Source organism: Sparus aurata, chromosome 21 (assembly GCF_900880675.1).
Source record: "Sparus aurata chromosome 21, fSpaAur1.1, whole genome shotgun sequence".
Lineage (NCBI taxonomy): Eukaryota > Metazoa > Chordata > Actinopteri > Spariformes > Sparidae > Sparus > Sparus aurata.
The window spans coordinates 9,187,754-9,206,877 of NC_044207.1; the positions used below are offsets into that span (position 1 = coordinate 9,187,754).

General features: G+C 40.9%; 3 protein-coding genes across 3 annotated transcripts; 2 read left to right on the forward strand and 1 right to left on the reverse strand.

Annotated features, from left to right (window-relative positions):
• The first annotated feature begins 149 nt into the window (after positions 1-149).
• On the forward strand, positions 150-4,109 carry LOC115572797 (crystallin J1A-like). Its single transcript, XM_030403247.1, has 10 exons — positions 150-316; positions 1,079-1,145; positions 1,352-1,528; positions 2,037-2,135; positions 2,234-2,326; positions 2,410-2,566; positions 2,976-3,091; positions 3,341-3,418; positions 3,570-3,709; positions 3,800-4,109. Exons 2-10 carry the CDS (start codon positions 1,079-1,081, stop codon positions 3,896-3,898), a joined length of 1,026 nt encoding a protein of 341 aa, XP_030259107.1. The 5' UTR covers positions 150-316; the 3' UTR covers positions 3,899-4,109.
• Positions 4,110-5,279: 1,170 nt separating this feature from the next.
• On the forward strand, positions 5,280-11,865 carry eif2b5 (eukaryotic translation initiation factor 2B, subunit 5 epsilon). Its single transcript, XM_030403587.1, has 16 exons — positions 5,280-5,497; positions 5,747-5,871; positions 5,957-6,142; positions 6,245-6,422; positions 6,509-6,589; positions 6,681-6,758; positions 6,857-7,169; positions 7,302-7,447; positions 9,069-9,213; positions 9,301-9,402; positions 9,520-9,621; positions 9,718-9,808; positions 9,887-10,010; positions 10,113-10,238; positions 10,334-10,444; positions 11,572-11,865. The coding sequence occupies exons 1-16, from the start codon at positions 5,339-5,341 to the stop codon at positions 11,632-11,634; spliced, it is 2,130 nt and encodes a 709-aa protein (XP_030259447.1). The 5' UTR covers positions 5,280-5,338; the 3' UTR covers positions 11,635-11,865.
• A 1-nt stretch (position 11,866) lies between these two features.
• mul3 (mitochondrial E3 ubiquitin protein ligase 3) lies at positions 11,867-14,758 on the reverse strand. Its single transcript, XM_030403588.1, has 5 exons — positions 14,646-14,758; positions 14,386-14,510; positions 14,198-14,285; positions 13,968-14,088; positions 11,867-13,881 (listed from the first exon to the last, which is right to left on the reverse strand). Exons 2-5 carry the CDS (start codon positions 14,500-14,502, stop codon positions 13,389-13,391), a joined length of 819 nt encoding a protein of 272 aa, XP_030259448.1. The 5' UTR covers positions 14,503-14,510; positions 14,646-14,758; the 3' UTR covers positions 11,867-13,388.
• Between the last annotated feature and the right edge of the window lie 4,366 nt (positions 14,759-19,124).

A 19,124-nucleotide genomic window follows, 5' to 3' on the forward strand; every position in this document is an offset into this window, starting at 1 on the left:
GGCCTGAATTACACTCATCAGATCTCACTTCACTGTGTTTTTTGGTATTTTATACACAACGGTATGACAAAAGTATTGTATGAAGTGTGTGTGAGTGTGTGTGTGAGTGTGTGTGTGCGCGCGCGCGCGCGCGCTTGGATGAGGGGTGTGTGTCGTCGCTTCCCTCTGGGCGGTGCTAACGAGCTAAAAACATTTCATAACATGTTGTACAATTGGTATTGTCCGCCTACAGGAGGTGGACAGGGCTGAAGCACACCACACTACGACCTGGACTTTAGTATAATTTCGCACTAATACATACACAACTGTGTTAAAGGTAAGACTTGTCAATGTCAGCCTAGTTTATCCCGAGTTGCTAGCTTACGTTAGATAACGCTAGCTAGCAGTCGACATTGTTTTCAAGTAGTTGCTGCCCTCTCCTCGACTGCTAAGTTACTCAAGCTAGGTCGTGTTACAGTTATGTATATTTTATCGTTTTAATAAAGATGTAAATATTGCTGCACCTGAGCCGTACAGCACTGACGGTGTATACCGCTGAAATATACTTTGAACTAGGCTCAAATAAATCAGTATACTATGTTCAAGTTGAACATAGCCTGTTAGATAATAAAGGACAAATTTTCCAGTGCTGCACAAATCAAAATCCTGTATGAGGAATATGAGGAAGTGAAGTAGTTCACTTCATGATACCTGTTTCGTAACGTAAGAGAGATACAATGTTACCAATACAAACAGGGCTGTAACTTGCAATATTGTTGTGATCCATTAAGCTATTGATGAATCATTCTGTTAATCGATTACGTATAAAGCTACAAGCCGTCATTGACTCGTGAAAAATGCCGTACACAGTTACCTGGAGCTCATGGGTCTTCTGCAAATGTCTTGTTTAGCCCCAAAGACAAACATACTGAGTTAACAATTAAATCAATCAGAGATAAACTGCAGATTGTAAGTATTACATAATTTGACCCTAATGGGGAATTGATTGTAACAGTTTAGCTTGTTTAACAATAACAAGGTATTAATGATAACCATCTGTCTGAATTCCAATAATACTGAATGCTGGATGCTTTTACAGATGGCTTCAGCTCTGGCCAACAGAGCGATGGGAGCCATCGTAGGGTCGGCCGTTGCAGATGCAGCAGGTAATAATATTAAATGTCTCTCATACAGTAGTGTTGTTTTGTATCTTATCTAGCCATTAAAAGTTTGATGTAATTGTCTTCACACCTGTTTAACTACCATTGGTGTTGCCTGTTACAGCACTTTCACTTCTCATCTAGCTATTTCATTTAAATAAGCCTTTTCCTCTGATGAAGATTACATTGACTTGATGGTTCATCCCTCACAGCGCAGCCCCTCCACTGGGTGTACGACCTCCAGAAGCTGCAGGGGATCCTGGCTCAGGATCCAAACCCAGAGTTCCGTCCTGAGTCGGCCAACCCTTTCTACAGGAGGCAGACGGGCCAGCAGAGCTGCTACGGAGACCAGGCGTTTGTTCTGCTGGAGTCCCTGTCCGAATGTGGAGGTAAGTTTGTTTCTTCATCTGATCAATGATCTTCAAACTTTTACATCTGTTGAGACTGTGTAACCTCAGAAAAAGTCAAGCCTAGATTAATAGATGCTACTGGAAAAACAAATGTCTTATGATGATAGGTTATGTTATCAAGTGTGCCCTTCCTGTCATTGTTGACACTATAATTAGACGTGTGACACTTCCAGACTGTGATTAGCTCCACACCTGTTCTGGACATGTTGTAAAACAATCCTCACAACACCTGAATTATCCTAGCATTAGATCCTCATGTAAGAAATTAGTTAAGGGAACTCATCAATGAACAAATAAATTAAATAAAAAAATGTCAGGCTTTTTAGGTTGGTACTCGTGTCTGGTGGTGATGTAAGATGGTGGTTTATATCTCATTAACAACTTGGCTCGCATACATAAAGTACATTTATATGCTAATAGGTTCTGTAACATTATGATAGTAATATTATATCATAAACTGTGTTTTCCTGTTTACCTGTTTGGCCAGGTCTAAATGTTGGAGATCTGACGCAGCGCACGCTGAAATTCTTTGGGCCTGGATCAGAGTATGACACACCTGTAAACAATCCTTACAGAGAGAAAGGAGGTAGGGAAAATATCCATCCTTTATATTGTTGCCGACAAATAAATTCACCTCCTTTTTATTTAGTAAGGTGGGAATACTGACGATGTTTTGTACACCAGGGCCGAGACCTCAGCTGCCCATCGAGGGACCATGGAGACATGGAAGTTTGAAGAGCTTCCTGAAGAATGTGGATGCAGGCAAAGAGGAGACAGGTAAACCAGCAGCGAAGTCATCACAGAACTGAGACATATCCTGTTGAAACAGCTCTAACTGATGTGTATGTTTTTTGCTGCAGGCTGTGAGAACGACAGTCAGATTGATGGAATAGCCAAAATGGCTCCTATTGTGGCGTTTTATGCGGGAAAGCCTGACATGCTGGAAAAGGTTGAGCAGGCAGTCCGTGTCACACAGAACAATGATGCATGTGTGGCGGAGACTCTGGCAGCAGCAAGGTCAGTAGGTTTCCCAATACAGACACACAAAAGACTACAAATGTGATGGTGGAATAAGATAATCGATATACATAGTTTTAGAAAGTACTTGTCATTTCTGTTTCTGAAATATGATGATATATCGATACACCAAGTCACAATGTCATGCATTCTCTCTATCTCCCCTAATGTTTTCTTACCACTCAAATTTCTGCTATCAGGATAAAGATACAAAGAAAAAAAAAGTACTAATATACGGACATACCAGTATAGACATTGTGACATTTATTATGAAGCTTTATTATACTGGCTTTTGCTGACCGTTTAATACACATTTCATTAAGTTGGAAATTCCACCAACCAAATAGAAAAGCTGCTCCTTCAATTTAAAAAGAAGCATTAAATGTATTGTACACTGACTGATTTCTAGGTTCCTTGAGCATTTCATCCTGAATGGTCCCGATCCAAAAGCCTTGGACTCGGTGCTCGATCAGCTCAGAGACCCGAACAGAAAGCAGCCCCAGGAGCTGGACAAAGCAGTCATTGGTATGTGAGACCTGCAGAACTGCTGCTTCACTGCACAAAAGTCACGGGACTGAGTCATGGGATTAAAGGGTCTCCGTTTCCCCTTTTTTTTTTTGCATGTTTATATCAAAACAATCAATCTGTTTCTACACTCCTCAATAAAAAGTTAAAGTAACATGCAACAATGTGTGTAATATTATGTACTTTTAATTATGACATGATGATTATATGTGAGTGACTCTGTTTACCATTTTTTCTGGTTAATTTCAGGGCACATTCATCAGGTGAAGGAGAACTTATCAAAGACTCCTAAGGAGCTGATCCCCACTGTGTTTCCAAACACATGAGGTATCCTCTCAGAGCTCAGTTCAACCCTCTTCATCAGTCACACTTTTAAATACATTTCAGTAATGGAGTGCTAAATGTAACTCCGGCAGCTGTCATTTATTCGACTGATATTGAGCCAACAGGTAAAAAGCCTTCATGCCTTCTGTTTCAGGTTTGCCAGGTGCGTTCCAAGCAGCGCTGCATGGAGTCCTCACAGCCAAGCACTACGAGCAGGCAGTGAGAGACACCATGAGCTGCGGGGGATGCACCTGTAGCAGAGGGTCCTTCATCGGAGCCTGTCTCGGGGCTCAGGTATGATTGTGCACCAATCTTATTTATTATATAGTTAGCCAGAATTATATGTTTGATCATTTCTAAAAGATGCTTCTTTAATTCTAACAGGTCGGACTCGAGGGAATTCCAGCTACCTGGACATCCAAAACCCTGCGCTATGACTCCGTGTTGGAGCATGCCAAGAAGATAACCAAACACCACCAATAGTTATTTTTGTGGCAGTATAATGTGTTTAACAATCTGAGGTTGACATGAACAAAATGAAGAAACTGTTGCGCTTTTACAGAACAGTGAATGAAGGTTCTTGTCTAAACTTTTGGACGACAGGAGCCAGATGGTTTTGTCTCTGTTAAAGTTTAACATGTTGGTTCAGATGTTCACTAACTGACAGCAATAAAGTAATTCTGGAAAAAAAAGACATGTAGAATTGTTTGTGCATTATCAAGTTGGGCATACTCATGATGCTACCTGTATTGACCAATAAAGGTAGGGCCCATCATTTTGACAAAAAAAAAACATAGTGATAAATCATTGACATATTTTTACTGAAATGTTATTAAAATCTTCAGTCCCAGAGAGTCAAGGTGTGACTGGTGAGCGATGTACTTGTATTGTATATATTAATGCCTGAGTTATTAGTTGCAGATAGACAGAAGTAAAAGGTAGTGAAGTGATGAAATACAATGATGTAGGGAGAGGGAAAATAGCAATAAGTAGGAAATAAAATAAAAAAAAAGGACTAAGAAAATGCAATGTGTGATTTGATGGAGAAAAATGTGCTTGAAAGAATTGAAAAACATGGATTATAACTGCGACTTTTGGGGACTGGAGAAAGAAATCATCACCCGATTATTTTTCCAGTCTATTTACTCAAGGTAATATATTTTTTTTTTTAATATGGACATTTTTCAATCCATACCTCACAAATTTGGTTGATGAAAAAATAAATGCAATGAAAGCAGTTGATTGTCATGTCATTTTTAAATTTACATTCAGACAATTTTATTTTATTCAGTGCGAGTAAGGCTGTTGGCAAGTTGAAAATTAGATTAGTAGACAACATTTTATCTGAACACTTAAGTATTAAGCATTCTGTATATAATATGATAAGACTGATAAGTGTTGGGTGGAGTTGGACTTGAACTCGGATCCTGAACCGTATCAACCAATATCAGACACAAAACATTTGCTCAATAAATAAATAATTTTTCCTTTAAATGCACAATTTCCACTTTAACTTGACTCTACTTATTTACTTTTATATTAATTGAACTAGCTTATTCAATTACTTTTCCATTTATTTTTCTATATTGAGTATTTTTATTCATGAATTTATATATTTCTATGTATTTGTTTCCTTATTTATTTCTAATTTTGCCAACTACTGTCCTCCAAAGGATATGGCCCTGTTTATAGATTCAATAAATAAATACATATCTTTTATTTACTAAGACAAATTAAATCAATATTATCACATACATTAAAAATTCTGTACAATGGAGTCAATGTAAACAAATGTACTCTAAACCTTGTGAAGACCGTACGCGCAAACAGCGGCTTCACTCCAACCACGACAGTAGTATTGTCCCACCGGAGCCACCGTAGAATTTTCTGACGACAGAGTTGGTTAGCACTTGGGAGTCAAACATGGCTGGTAAAGGGGGAAAACAGAGTCGCTCTAGCTCTGGCCTTTCAGGCAGAAAAGGAGCAGGTGACCAGGAGGAAGAGGAGCAGCCGCTGCAGGCTGTTTTAGTCGCTGACAGCTTCAACCGGAGGTTTTTCCCGGTGACCAAAGATCAGCCGAGGGTAAGCAGCGAGCTAAGCTAACAGGACCGCTAATGGATGCTAACTAATGTCCATGCTGTAAACAGTGACAGAGCTGCTCTGACACTGATGAAATCATTTCTAAAAAGCTTAACTTGTGACGTTTAAGCATTTTTTTAAGCTGTTGTATTTAATAATGAAACATGACTTATTTCAAGTTTACAGCTTTAATCTTTACACTCTTTCACTCTCGTCATCTCTCGTCATCTGTCACATTTGTAACGCTGACAGGCTCTACTGCCGCTGGGTAACGTTGCCATGATCGACTACACCTTGGAGTTCCTCACTTCCACCGGCGTGCAGGAAACATTTGTCTTCTGCTGCTGGATGGCCAGTAAAATAAAGGAACACTTGCTGTGAGTTTCACTAATACTGTGTGATTATCCACAACTGCAACATTGGTCTCAATGTGAGATCTTGACCTGTCACTGTGTCTGACAGGAAGTCCAAGTGGTGTCGACCCACCTCTCCAAACACAGTCCACATCATCACCTCAGAGATGTACCGCTCCTTAGGGGACGTGCTCAGGGATGTAGATGCAAAGTCTCTTGTGCGCTCTGACTTTGTGTTGGTTTACGGAGATGTGGTATCCAATGTTGACATCAGTCAGGCATTGCAAGAGCACAGGTAAGATATGATCCACCTCTTTTTTTTATGCAAATGTGAGAAATGACAGGATGAGTGATCATGGATTGTGTTACTATAAGACTGTGTGTCATTTTTGCCCAGGCATCGTCGAAAGATGGACAAGAACATCTCGGTGATGACGATGATCTGTAAGGAATCATCGCCAGGTCATAAGTCCCGCTGCGAGGAAGATGATGTCATTGTTGCTATGGACAGTAGAAGCCAGCGGATATTACACTACCACAAGACACAAGGGCTGAAGAGGCTACAGTTCCCTGTGGTGAGAGTTTCACTTCATAACCAATCTTTACCTTACTCTGGCTTGGGACTGATGAATGACAGTCGCTTCTGTTTTTTTTTCCGCAGAACATTTTCCACAGCGGAAGCAATGAGTTTGAAATCAGACACGACCTCCTGGACTGTCACATCAGTATCTGCTCTCCACAGGTTTGTTTCCAAACAGAGACAGAAGCTGTTGAACTGTTGACAGCTGTTGACAGAGCTATTGAAGTAACAAGATTTTTTCAAATTGTTTCAGGTTGCTGAGCTCTTCACTGACAATTTTGACTACCAAACTAGGAATGACTTTGTCAGGGGGATATTGGTCAATGAAGAGGTACAACACAGCAAGTTATTTTCATTGAAATGTGGAATCTTGTGCTACAAATGCAAATGATTGCATCACAAGCCATAATTTATTTTATATTGCTTTAGATCCTGGGCAACCAGATACACATGCATGTCACAAAGGATGGCTACGGTGTCCGAGTATCCAACCTTCTCATGTATGATTCGGTGTCGTCGGACCTGGTGCGGCGATGGGTCTATCCCCTCACCCCTGAGGCCAACTTCGTCGACCAGAAGGGACGGAGCTGCACGTATTCTCGCCACAACGTCTATAGAGGCTCCGGAGTCAGTCTGGGCCACGGCAGCCAGATGGAGGAGAACGTTCTCATTGGCTGCGACACCAGCATTGGTGCAAACTGTTATATTTCTAACAGTGTCATCGGTAACAACTGCACCATAGGTGAGCTCTCTGACCAGCACAATCCAGGCCTAGATTCTTTTTGTGTGGCATAGGAGACTATGTACAGATATGTAACAGCAGAGGTCTTGACAACCATTCTTTCTATTTTTTTTTTTTTTTTAATTGTAACAGGTGACAATGTAAATCTGGACCATGCCTACATCTGGAATAATGTTCACATTGCCAGCAACGTGGTGATCAGCCAGTCTGTCGTCTGTGACAAGGTTGAGGTCAAAACGGGGGTGACGCTGAATAAACAGTGCGTCCTGGCTTATAATGTAAGCAATATGTATTATCATTCATTGATTGTGACTAATTAAGACCTGAATTGTGAGTTTGCAGTTGTGTTTGTAGGTGCTAACTACAAACAAAGCTCATTTTCATGACAATGTTATGTGTTGAAAACTTGTATGTTAAAGTAAACAAGTATGTAATGCGGTGATCCTACCCTCTCATTGAACTTACATAGTGCAGGAACAAGTGATGGGAGGGTGGCTGAGACAGAGACACCGCTAACCCCATTACAATACACCAAACTATCAAAATGATGTTGAAGCTGGTTTTTTTTTTGGTCAAAAAGTTACATAGTGTTGCTTTAATGAAAGGGCAACAGTTTTCAGTGAATACTTTTAAATTAGCAGCTGAAATGTTTTCAGCAGTTCTACTAATGATGAAAACCGGCTCATTGCAGTAATGGACCTTTAACTGATAAACAGCCTCTTGTGTATTGCTTACACTTTTCAATTCCCTAAGTGCTTCAACTGCAACTGTAGCACAAGAACATTTTAAAACATTTAACAGTTTAAATTGATTAGAATTTTGTAAAACAGACATTGAAACTGTCTCAACTGCAATTATTTGTTTTAATTCAAGTCGGAAACTAATCAATCAAATGGTAGATTTTTGGGTTCAAAGAACTTCTTACTATGTTAATGCTGCACTGGAGAACTTTTCATGTTGGGAAAATTCATGAACAATTTGGGATAAAAGTCAGGCAGCACAAAAAGGGGGAGAGGGTCGCATTTCCCAACAAACATGTTGTCAACAAACTTTTGTCGATTATTGAAATCAACTCAGTGTCTATGATTTGGATATTACAATTACGATATTGATTATATTTACATTAATTGTGCAGTACCAGGTGAAATTCAGGTACTACAGTATCTGTAGATTTTGGCATCAGACCGTGACCATCGCTGATGAGTCCTGCTTTTCTTAGACAATGTGAATGCACTTTACTTCACGTTCTGTGTCCTATGATGATTCTCCACCAGGGCATTGTGAGCAATGGCAGTTGCAAACATTTAGTGAAATCTATGACTAGAGGTGTGCCAAAATATCGATACTACGATATATCGCAATATTTCGTCTTGAGGTACGTTATCGATACACTGGTGCCAAATATCGATATTTAAAAATGAAAATGAAATTTTTTTTGGCCCACCACCACCACCCCTCTTCGGAGGACAGCTTTATCTTTATTCAAACATAGGTATACAACCAAATCAAATTTAAAAAATGGTTTAAGTAGCTCTGAAACTCACTCATATAGATATTTAATGATAGTTGTAGTCAGTGTGTGTGTTAAGAAGAGACACTGTGCAATATACTCTTTGTTTACTTGGCTGTCATTCATGTGAAATTGATTGACAATGTTTTGTAATTCCTGTGAAATGGATTCAGTACAGTCAATAAATTCTGAATTTCTTCAGTGACACAGATATCGTGATGTATCGTGGATGAAATTTCTTGCAATATATCGATTATCGCAGAATCGCTGTATCGTGATATTATCGTTATCGTGAGCAAAGTATCGTGATAGTATCGTATTGCGAGGTACCTGGTGATACCCAGCCCTATCTATGACTGTCACTTTAATTTCCATGAACTGTTTTCCAGGTGGTGATTGGACCAGACATCTCTCTTCCCGAGGGCACTGTAGTGTCCATGCACCATCCTGACGAAGAGGAGGATGAGGATGATGATGAATTCCTGAGTGATGATGCAGAAGTTGGTCACAGTAAAGACAAAACCAAACTGAAAGGTGTGTATTGAATGTGTCCTGATGCATACACTGAATGACCAAAATGCTTGAAATATTTGTGGTAATGAGTTCTCTTCTGTGCTTCAGCTTTTAACCCAGCAGAGGTTGGAGCAGAGGGAAAGGGCTACATCTGGAAGGCCAGCAGTCTGGATGACACAGAGGATGAAGAGCTGTCGCAGTGTCTCTGGGGTAGGACAGCAGCTCAGCTGGTTTGTTTAGCTTATCATAGAGTCCGAAAAAACTGGTATTTCCCATGATGCTGCAGGTCGTGTCCCAGCAGCCTGACTTTTGTTTCTTGTGCAACAGGTTTGGTTTTGAATCCTGACATCGACAGTGAAAGTGAGGACAGCGAGCCTGATGATCCTGACGATCCAGTGATTCCCTCGCCTGAGACGGACGACGTCAAAGGTAAGGAAAAAAACCAGGATTAAATAGAATAGAAACAAATAAGGTTATATATGTCTTTCTTTCCTGACTCTTGTTTGTTGGTGCGTTCCTGTGTAGTATTCCAGATGGAGGTGCTGGGGACCCTGCAGAGAGGTTTGGAGGAAAACATCGGCTTTGACAATCTTGTCCTCGAGATCAACTCTCTCAAGTAAGGAGAAATTTAAAAATGTCCTTTCCCTTTTCAAAGTTACACATCCAGTTTGACACACTCTCTCTCTATATATAGGTACGCCTACAATATCACAATGAAGGAGGTGATTCAGATTTTAACCAGCGTGGTGCTGGAGTATCCTTTCCAGCAGCAGGGCCCACAGCTTACCCCAGCGCAATACGTTGCTCTGCTCCTGCCTGTAAATATTATTTTTATACAGCACAATTTTATATAATTGTAGACATGATAGAAATAAATATCCTCATTCATGTTTTCACTTTTGTGTTTGTCCTCCTCTCAGTTACTGAAGAAATGGGCGCCGGTGTTTAAGAACTACGTGAAGAGAGTACAGGACCATCTAGACTGTCTGTCTGCCTTTGAGGAACACTTCCTGGAGCAGGACAGTCACTGGCCTGCTATGGTCAAGGTCAGGGTCACCACCATGTACACTCAGTAATCTGCTGACTGGTATAAAGGTTGAACTCAAGAACAAGAAAAGAACATGTGGGTTTTTCTATCCAGGTCCTGATGAACATGTACCAGCTGGAGATCCTGGAGGAGGAGACGATCCTGCGCTGGTTCTCCCAGGGAGCAACAACCGACAAGAGCAGACAGCTCAGAAAGAACCAGGGGGTACGTACAGGGCACACAGCTTTATGACTCAATTAGAAGAGGAGTTGGTGTAAAGGACCAGGAGAGTGTAAAGAGGGTGTTCAATTAAAAGAACTGGTTTTTTTTTCATCCTAATTATAAGTTTATTTACTCCCCAAATCCAAAATACAATTGGACTCTCACGTTTGAGGTTTCAATTAGAACCTTTCTTTTTTTTCAGCACTGACAGCTCTGCCACTGTTTGTCTATTGCATCTGGAATTGTAAAGATCAACAGATCAATGTTTTTAATGCCCTTACTGTCACTTACATTTTCAAATTCTCCTTTAAGAAGATAGGGTTGTGTTACAACAACAGATCCTGGTGGCTTTTTGCAGGTTAGGGTTAGGCAAGAGATATGAAAAGTTTAACAAAAAAATACCCCTCTCAATGATGAACCACGTCAAACAAAAATTCAGTTTTTTCTCACATCCGTCAACGTAAACCCTCGTTCCAATGATATCAATAAAGATCCCAGTAAGAGAATAAACCCAACATCCTATGGTGTGCACAAGTAGGCAGGATAGAGATTAAAAAAAGGAACGGTAGAATCGCAGATCCTGCTTTGGATCATTGTAACTTCTCAGTTCTCACTTCTTATCTGTCCATGGGCATCTATCATCCTGGATTTCTCACCAACCAGTTCTCGGAGGTGGCGGAGGTACACTTAGTGGTGAAAATAGAAGCACTCATTCAACTACTTTACTAACTTAAAAGTAAGAATGTACCCAAAGTATAAAGTATCCCTCTGGAGAACATTTCTACGGCCATTTCTGTGCAAACCGAACTGAACCTGAGCATTTTTCACTTCCCGCCTTTTCTCCCCATTCGAGTCTCCCTCTGTTTCTCCTTTATTACTTTTTATGTTGTTTCATCTTGCTACGTCTGCCTTGCGTGTTATGTACTGATGATTGAAGTCAGTTGTGCTGTGATGCAAAATAGAAATCATTTCCCTCAAATGCATTAAAAGTTATGTAAAATATAAGGTGTAGAAAGCAGAGGTTTAGAAAAATCCATAAAAGGTTGCATAAAAAGTTGTCTGAAACAAAGTGGAGATACTGGAAAACCCTCCACCCTCTGCCTTTTCTGATGTATGTTTTCCTCCAACAGCTTCAGAAGTTCATCCAGTGGTTGGAGGAGGCTGAGGAGTCTTCAGAGGAGGAAGGGGAATAATGAGGAGCACGTCAGAAGGGACAAAGATGACTCTGTAAAACTTGAAAACTGTTGTGTGAATAAAGGGATTCTGGCAGTTGGTTTTACCCTCCGCAGCAGCTTCCGTCAGGACCGTCTCTGTACAGTTCAAGCTGACATACATTTTATCACATAGTGCCACGTGATGTAAGGGCTGTGTGCTATGAATGTCTATATTCAAATAAAGAAGAAAGACCCTCGGACCACTTGGAAGTATGTTGTGATATAATCCATCTCACTTTATTGTCAACAACACAGAATGTCTTCTGTTGCTACAAGGTTTTAAAGAGAGGCACAGTGAAAGTAAACCCATATCCTTTCACAAGACGGTACTACAGTTTTAGGCCCGCTTTCTCACAAACTGAACCTGACTGCAGGTCAAAAAACAATACAATAAAAACATAATCAGCTAGGAGGTAGAAGATTATCTGCTTTATTCATACAATACAAATCGCTCCGAAATTTGACTTTATTTCCATCCTGTCTGGACACGACTGAATACTCAGACTGACGGTGATGAAATAACAGTCGTTCTTTTCAGCATTTTGAGACCATATAAACCATTAAACTGATTTTAAATTATTTTAAAAAATGACATGTCATAACAGGAAAAAACAAAAGTTCCCTTCAGAAAGTAGCATACATTTTTGGAATTCTATAGTTAATCAGTCATAAAAACACAAATACCCCGCATTAAATCATGTTCAGGTTTCTGCCATATTTGAACTTGCCACATGGAAATTATAATCGTAGCAAGACTCCATTTACCCTGATTCTGAATAACGTTTTGATCCGACTAAACGGCCACACTCATCAGGTGTAGGATTTGGGTATACAGAGAAACTTTGACAAGTGGTTACAATCTTTAAGTGATCCATTAACTACGGTGGCCCAGACTGGCCAAACAGCACAGTCCTGGATAACACAAACAAAATAAAATATGAACATTTTAGATAACACTCATATTTTTCATAACACAATAGTTTGGAAAACACACAATTAACGTCATGTTAATTCTGAACAAGAATTACTGTCGCTGCCTTTACAGTTTTGTTCATGTGTTCTCGGTTTATTGTGTTGTCAGGAAAGTTATTTGTTTTCTGTTTTGTTCATTTGTTTTCTCTCTTACCTCTCTACGTTTTTGCCCGTCTCCATTGGTTTGTGAACAGGATTACATAAAAAACTACCCCATCAACTTTTGGTGCAGATCTGGATAAAAGGGACGAATCCAAGAACTTCATTTTCCCTTCGTCTAACATTCATTCAACATTTTCCTTAATTTCTAATGCATGGATCTTGATGAAAGGAATCGGGTGTATTTAGGTTGCTGGTATCTATGAATGAGTACGATTTGATCCAGGATAGTGGATTAAGCTTGATTGAAGTAAAGGGGCCTGCTGGGCATTAGTGGAGTTATGCACTCTACTGGGTGCTGTTCTTGTCTGTAAATGTGGTTACTAAAATGTTGTTATTCTCTCTATTCATCTCATTTGTTTCATCCTTTGTTGTTTGTTTTTCCCCTTGCAGCCTCCCCAGCTAAGGCTTTGCTTCACCTTGCAACAAGAAAATACTTGTTGGCAATGAAACAAATCTTTAGTGCTACTGAGTTATCCTAGCATCAGGATGGTGCTATGGTTTCTAAAGTAAAACACCTGAGGCAGCATTAGGTTACCCAGTGACTAGACCAGCGTGCAGCTTTGTAAGTCATTATCCAAGCAGTATTCGCGTCTTAGAGCCTACTTTGATTTGTCGTCCCGTTTCCCCACCAGGCCATAAATGACTTTGGCTAGAAGAGAAGCCCCTGTGATGCCAGTAACAGCAGTCAGCGTCTTCCACATGCTGGCTGTGCTCTCGTGTCCATCCAAGAAGCTCCTGTGGTCAGTGGGTACCAGGATGAACTTGCGGCCGTCCTGCGGGGCCTGCAGCCTCATCACCTGGCCCCCCTCAAGCACCACCTCACCAAAACCAGTCAGGGTGCTCCCCACCCGCAGCAGCTCCTCGCTCTGCTCCATCGCCACAGGTCTCTCCCCGCTGAGGCCCTGCAGCATCACGGTCGCCAAGCCCTCCTCAGCACGTCTCACTTTGTAATAAACCCTCTCCAGGTAGCAGCCAGAGGCGTCCAGAGGGTTTTGAACCTTCACATACAAGTCATTGATGTAGGCTCCGGGGCTGACCAGGCTGAAAGGCACCGCGTTGTTGGTTTCTTTTCTGTTAATTGTCCGAGAATTCCTGGGAAAAGTAATCAAACTCTTACAAACGGGCCACAAGATTAATTGGGAGACATTTCTTTTGTTTTGTTCTGTTGTCTGGTGTACCATGTGCGGCTCAGAGAGTTCCAGTATTTCCACTGCTCCTCCACGGCTATCTTCTGGATCACGCCAAAGCATCTTGGAACAAACTGGCTGGCCAGTGGCTCCCCATCTGCCTGGACCATACCTTGAAACAGACATGAGGGAAACTGTAAGTCCTCTTAAAGAAATGTCACCATGACTGACCACATTCAAATCTGCACTTGCAAAAATATGAATTCTAGACATGTCTGTACCTTCTACAGCAACATACTGAAGCCGCTTATGTGGAGACGCCCACAGTACCTTCACCAAATGTAGGTCTGGCCTGAAAACGGGTATTTCCTGACGTGAAAACAAAAAGCTTTCAGATGAGAATTTTCAACTGTTTCAAAACATGAGCTGTATTAACACTTGACCAGGGCTCAGACAATGATGTGCTTACCCTCAGCTGTTTCAACTCTTTCTTCTTTTCTTGGTATAAATGATAGAACAGGCCAGAGAAGGCGAAACTGGACCCGACACCAATCAAAACCAGCGGGTTTACAGGAAGGTCACTCATATCTGCATCTGTGTGACAGGAATGTATACAGTCAGCACTAGTCTGAGTAAACTACTGAACACGTATTAACTATCAGTGTCGAAGTGCGTCATGTGTTTTTGAGGAATAACGACATAAAGACCGATAAGTGGAACAACCCTTACCTGCTAAAACTCCGACTCATGTGCAATTTGGCCACATAAATCGAAAACAAAAGCGACAGTTACGTTGGGGCCATTTCCTTGTTTGTCCACGTTGCGTCACATTTCATCAGCCAATAGAAATACGACGTATTTTCCCTGTTAGTTTTTTTTTTGACCGCCAGGTGGCAGCAACGTCCCCATAAACAGGTGCTATTTTCTTGCACACGTATTTACACAGTTCAGGTCAGTATATACAGTAAAGTAATACGTGTTTAACCTTAAAACGAAGCATGTTGTCGTTGTGGTTTATTATAAGTGAAAGTCTATAGTTAAAATTTCACTCAAAGTAGGCCACAAAAAGAATGGCAACAACTGACACTTCAGATAATCATCATGCAGAATGGCCCCTTTCAGTGTTGTGTTATTTTCCATGCATTATAAGTGTTACTTACATTTTGTGGTTGTACGAGGAGGCACACTGTATAACAACTTTATTAGTTTCTTATTAGTCTATTAGATTTTGTAATCTGATCACATGTTGTGTGTGTAAAAACCTGGATCTGAAAAGTAACTATAGTATAGTATAGCAACTGTATTTGACTATAGTCAAATTCAAACAACATACCATAGGAGGACCACCAAAGACATCTCATGATCACAAGTTGTTCCAGGGAAGGTTTATTTGTATATTATTTGCATAGCCAAATATCACTTTCAATGTCTCAATAGGTGTGTTGGGTCCAGATCATGCACAGCAATACAACAAGCACTTCCAAAAGCGATCACAACATGTTTATTGGGGAAGGGAAAAAAATCTGTCCCTTTAAAGCCTTCTTTCGCTTTCTTTCTATTTCTATGAAGTAATTCAAATCAAACTTTTTGAAAGGGTAAAACCACTCTTTAATTAAACAATTCACAACTTGCTTGCTTTTTATTAAGGGGTCAAAGCACAGTGGTGGAATGCAGCTGAATACATTTCCTCAAAACCGTACTAAAGCATAGTTTTGAGGAACTTGTACTTGAGTATTTTCATGTTATGCTGCTTTAAAATTACACTCCACTCCATTTCTAAGGAAATATTGTATTCTTTACTCCACTACATTTATGTGACAGATAAAGTCACTTTTACCTTTGCTAATTAAAGGCACTGCCAACCCACACAGTTGTTTTCAATCACTTTGGCAAATTAGACCTCTAGTATGTAAATATTGCAGGACTCCACCACTGCCAAAGCACAAATGGTTCCGGCCTCAGCTGCAGCCCTCTGAGACAACGCCGCTTACTTTGAAGTGGATACAGCTTTTCAAATCACTCCCTTCCAATCTTCGCCTGTGATATTACTGTTGGCACCACTGTCAAAAAAACAGCTCTAGCGTCATGGCTACTACTAACAGCTGTCCAAATGAAAAAACAGCTGTAAGGATCCCAATTTGACCTAGAAACCCTGAAATCACTGGTATGAAAAGGACGGTTGTATTAAGTAGGCAAGTTTTGTTACTGACCTAGTGGAAAGAATGCCGTTTTTTTGCTAGTAAGAGGAAACAAACATCAACAAGGGAACAGACATTGACACAACAATGGAGTGCTCTCCACTGAGTGAATGCCAATCTGTTCACCCTCGTTTTACCTCGGTTTCTGTGACTCTTCCCTACTCACCTTCCTTACCTCCTTCATCGGTTGGGTTCTTTGTCTTTTGCTGTGTAGAGTTTCCACAGTTAGTCCGGTTGTTCCACTGTTACCTGGGGATAGTGACCGGGGAAAACAACGCCTGTTTTGGTTCAACAATGGCATACACACTTCCTCGATGCCGTAATTTGTCCTTAAATATTCTGTGAAAAATTGCGCCCTGTTGGAGACTAAATAGCATAGTGAAAGAGAGGTTTATAGGGAACCAGCCTCTACAGCCATTACATTGCGCAATCAGTATTTGCCTCAGAATGAAAAGTTGAAGCAAAAACAGTTGTCCATCGGCAGTTTAATGTCTCTAAAGGTGCAATGTGAGATCATTTTACATCAATATTAACCTCGAGGGTGGGCTTTAATGTCATTTGAGCACGACAGTGATGCGGTCAGCAGCACTGTGCTCAAATGACATTAAAACGCACCCTCGAGGGTAATATTGTGATTATACAACTAATACCAACAAAAATAAAATGTATAATATAATAATATATCCATGTTGATGGACAATTTGCTCTCAAATTTTAAAGGTTTTTGCGAGTGTGCGTCACGTTTCCATGGAAACACATGGGGTCTGTCACGTCAGTAGACAGATGTGTAATGGAACGTAGTTTACCACTACAGCAAATAATCCAACCCTTAGTAACGACCTAGCAACAGAAAGGATTTTCTAGTCCCAGATGAGTGAACTCTGAACTGCCGTTAATATTTTATCGGGGTCTTGGAATTTCCCGAACTAAATCTATACTACACAGATAAACAGAAAATGCTCATTTTTATTATAACAAAGATGGTGATTTTTTTTCTTTTATATTTTTTAAAAAACGTATTCACCGCGGTCACAATAGTGTCTCTCACACTGAAGGGAAAATAAATAATAGCCGGACGTTTATTTGTTTCAATCACTTAACAGACCAGGCCTTTATTTGGGACCAGGGGGCAATTTGGGACAGGCGTTTCATTCCTTCCTCTCTAAAATCCGGGATGAAAATGTCACAAACTTCGCCAGCTTCTCAGTGAATTCTCCGGCATCCTTCTGGGCAATAGTTGTCTTCTGCAAGTGAAGTTGTCGCGGCGGAGGAAACGATTCAGCCAACCAGCACTCGCGGCAAACTCCTCATCTCTGCTGTCACTCACGGTGGCGTACATTTGTTTTGCCATCACCCGGATCATGTTACGGAACACTCTCTCGTGGCGTGCCCGTTTGCTAATAACTCATTCCCAGCATGTTTATCTCAGGCTCCTCGCTCGCTCCCAGCCTGGCCCTGTTGCTGTCCTCCTTGGACAGACGCTGAAGCAAATAAATCAAAATGAACAACAAACCGATCCATTTTGTAGCCTATTTTTCCGCCGTTTCCTACTCCAGCTCTGACAGTTACAGTGTTGCCATAGAGATGGATACACAGACTTGGCGGAGTAATATTTTGAGTAATGAGTCAGGCGTGCTGTCATGCTGATTTGAGCGCGGTCTAAATTTCTTGTTGACCAATCAGATTGCTTGGTCGGAACTACTTGTTGTATAATTTTACATACTGCATCTTTAACACTTCCCAGCAGTGTGATACAGGAACTTTACTGCGTGTTATCCTGGTGTGACTGATTCATGTTGCCAATCTGAAAGATGTATTCATGACAGTGGTGATTTGTAGGCTGAGTCATGCTGCATTTATGGAGACCGTAACATGCTTCTTTATTACAGGTTGCGTACGTCTTCGGAATTCGAGCAGCTCCACAAAGGAGGATTTTCATTTCTAACCTTCCAGTATTTCACAACACTGGAGAAAAGTTACATAAAATGTCAAATACTTTGTAGAGCTGAGAAATCTTTTCTTCTGTCCTTGATTTATTCCTTTATTTCCTTATTTGCCCCTGGAGAGGTCTGGATCACGTTAGCACACTCTAATCCTCTGATAACGTTTTTACTGAAAGTTGCCTGCCTGACTGACGTAATACACCCATGCGCCATAAAGTAAAGCGTCACAGACTATTTCGGCTTCCTTTTTTTCGTCAGCCTCTCTGTCTGGGTACTAAATAGCTACCCGTTTCTCTTGGCAAACAGTATTGGACTGTGAACACACACCTGTTTTAAATTTGTGGTCATATTTTCACCTGTCATTAGGCCTGTTCTCTCCAAACCCTTTTTTCCTTTAAGCTGTGAGTGGAGTTGCTGAAATTGAACATGTATCTGCACTGCTAGAAATACTGGAAATATACTCACATACTCATTTACCATAGTTTTTCGAATAGAAGTGAATCTTCGGGGGCATCTCTGACACCACGACATTAATGCTATTTTAATTAAACACCCGATGCCAAGAGAAGAGAGGAGACACACCACTACACAATAGCCCGAGCTGCTTTGTCTCAGGTAGTTCATGCTCATCCTGATCGAGGCGTTGCTTCATTCCTCTTCAATATGTCTGTGCTTACAGACAGCAAAAAGGGGCATTTAGCTCAAAATAATGACGTCAGTTACCTTATTGTGGAAACACCTCTCGCTCAGTCATCTCTGACCTTGGTGCAGCATCTCCAAACCTGCATGGAACAAACCTCTGATGACACTGACAGCACACACAGGCTGTTATGTCAGTCGAGATATTTGTGGCTTACCGACTGTTGCAGAAAATCAGGACGAAATGAAAAGAGTCTGTGAGGCAAATTACGATCGGCTCTCATCAGAAGGTCTTGACCGCCCGCTCTTGACTTCTTTATCTTGAGAAAGGCACGCAAGAAGCAACCTCGACCAGAGGACCAAGGACCAAGCCAGAGTATAAACAGAGAGAACAGCTTACCATGTGGTTGCATATAACAAACCAACCT

Bases quoted from the DNA above. Each gene is read 5' to 3' on its own strand.
- eif2b5 (XM_030403587.1), top strand. From the start codon at position 5,339: ATGGCTGGTAAAGGGGGAAAACAGAGTCGCTCTAGCTCTGGCCTTTCA. The intron at 7,170-7,301 runs GTGAGCTCTCTG...TAATTGTAACAG, and splicing joins CGGTAACAACTGCACCATAG to GTGACAATGTAAATCTGGAC. The intron at 10,445-11,571 runs GTACGTACAGGG...TTCCTCCAACAG, and splicing joins AGCTCAGAAAGAACCAGGGG to CTTCAGAAGTTCATCCAGTG.
- mul3 (XM_030403588.1), bottom strand. From the start codon at position 14,502: ATGAGTGACCTTCCTGTAAACCCGCTGGTTTTGATTGGTGTCGGGTCC. The intron at 14,286-14,385 runs GTAAGCACATCA...TTTTCACGTCAG, and splicing joins AAGAGTTGAAACAGCTGAGG to GAAATACCCGTTTTCAGGCC. The intron at 13,882-13,967 runs GTACACCAGACA...TACTTTTCCCAG, and splicing joins AACTCTCTGAGCCGCACATG to GAATTCTCGGACAATTAACA.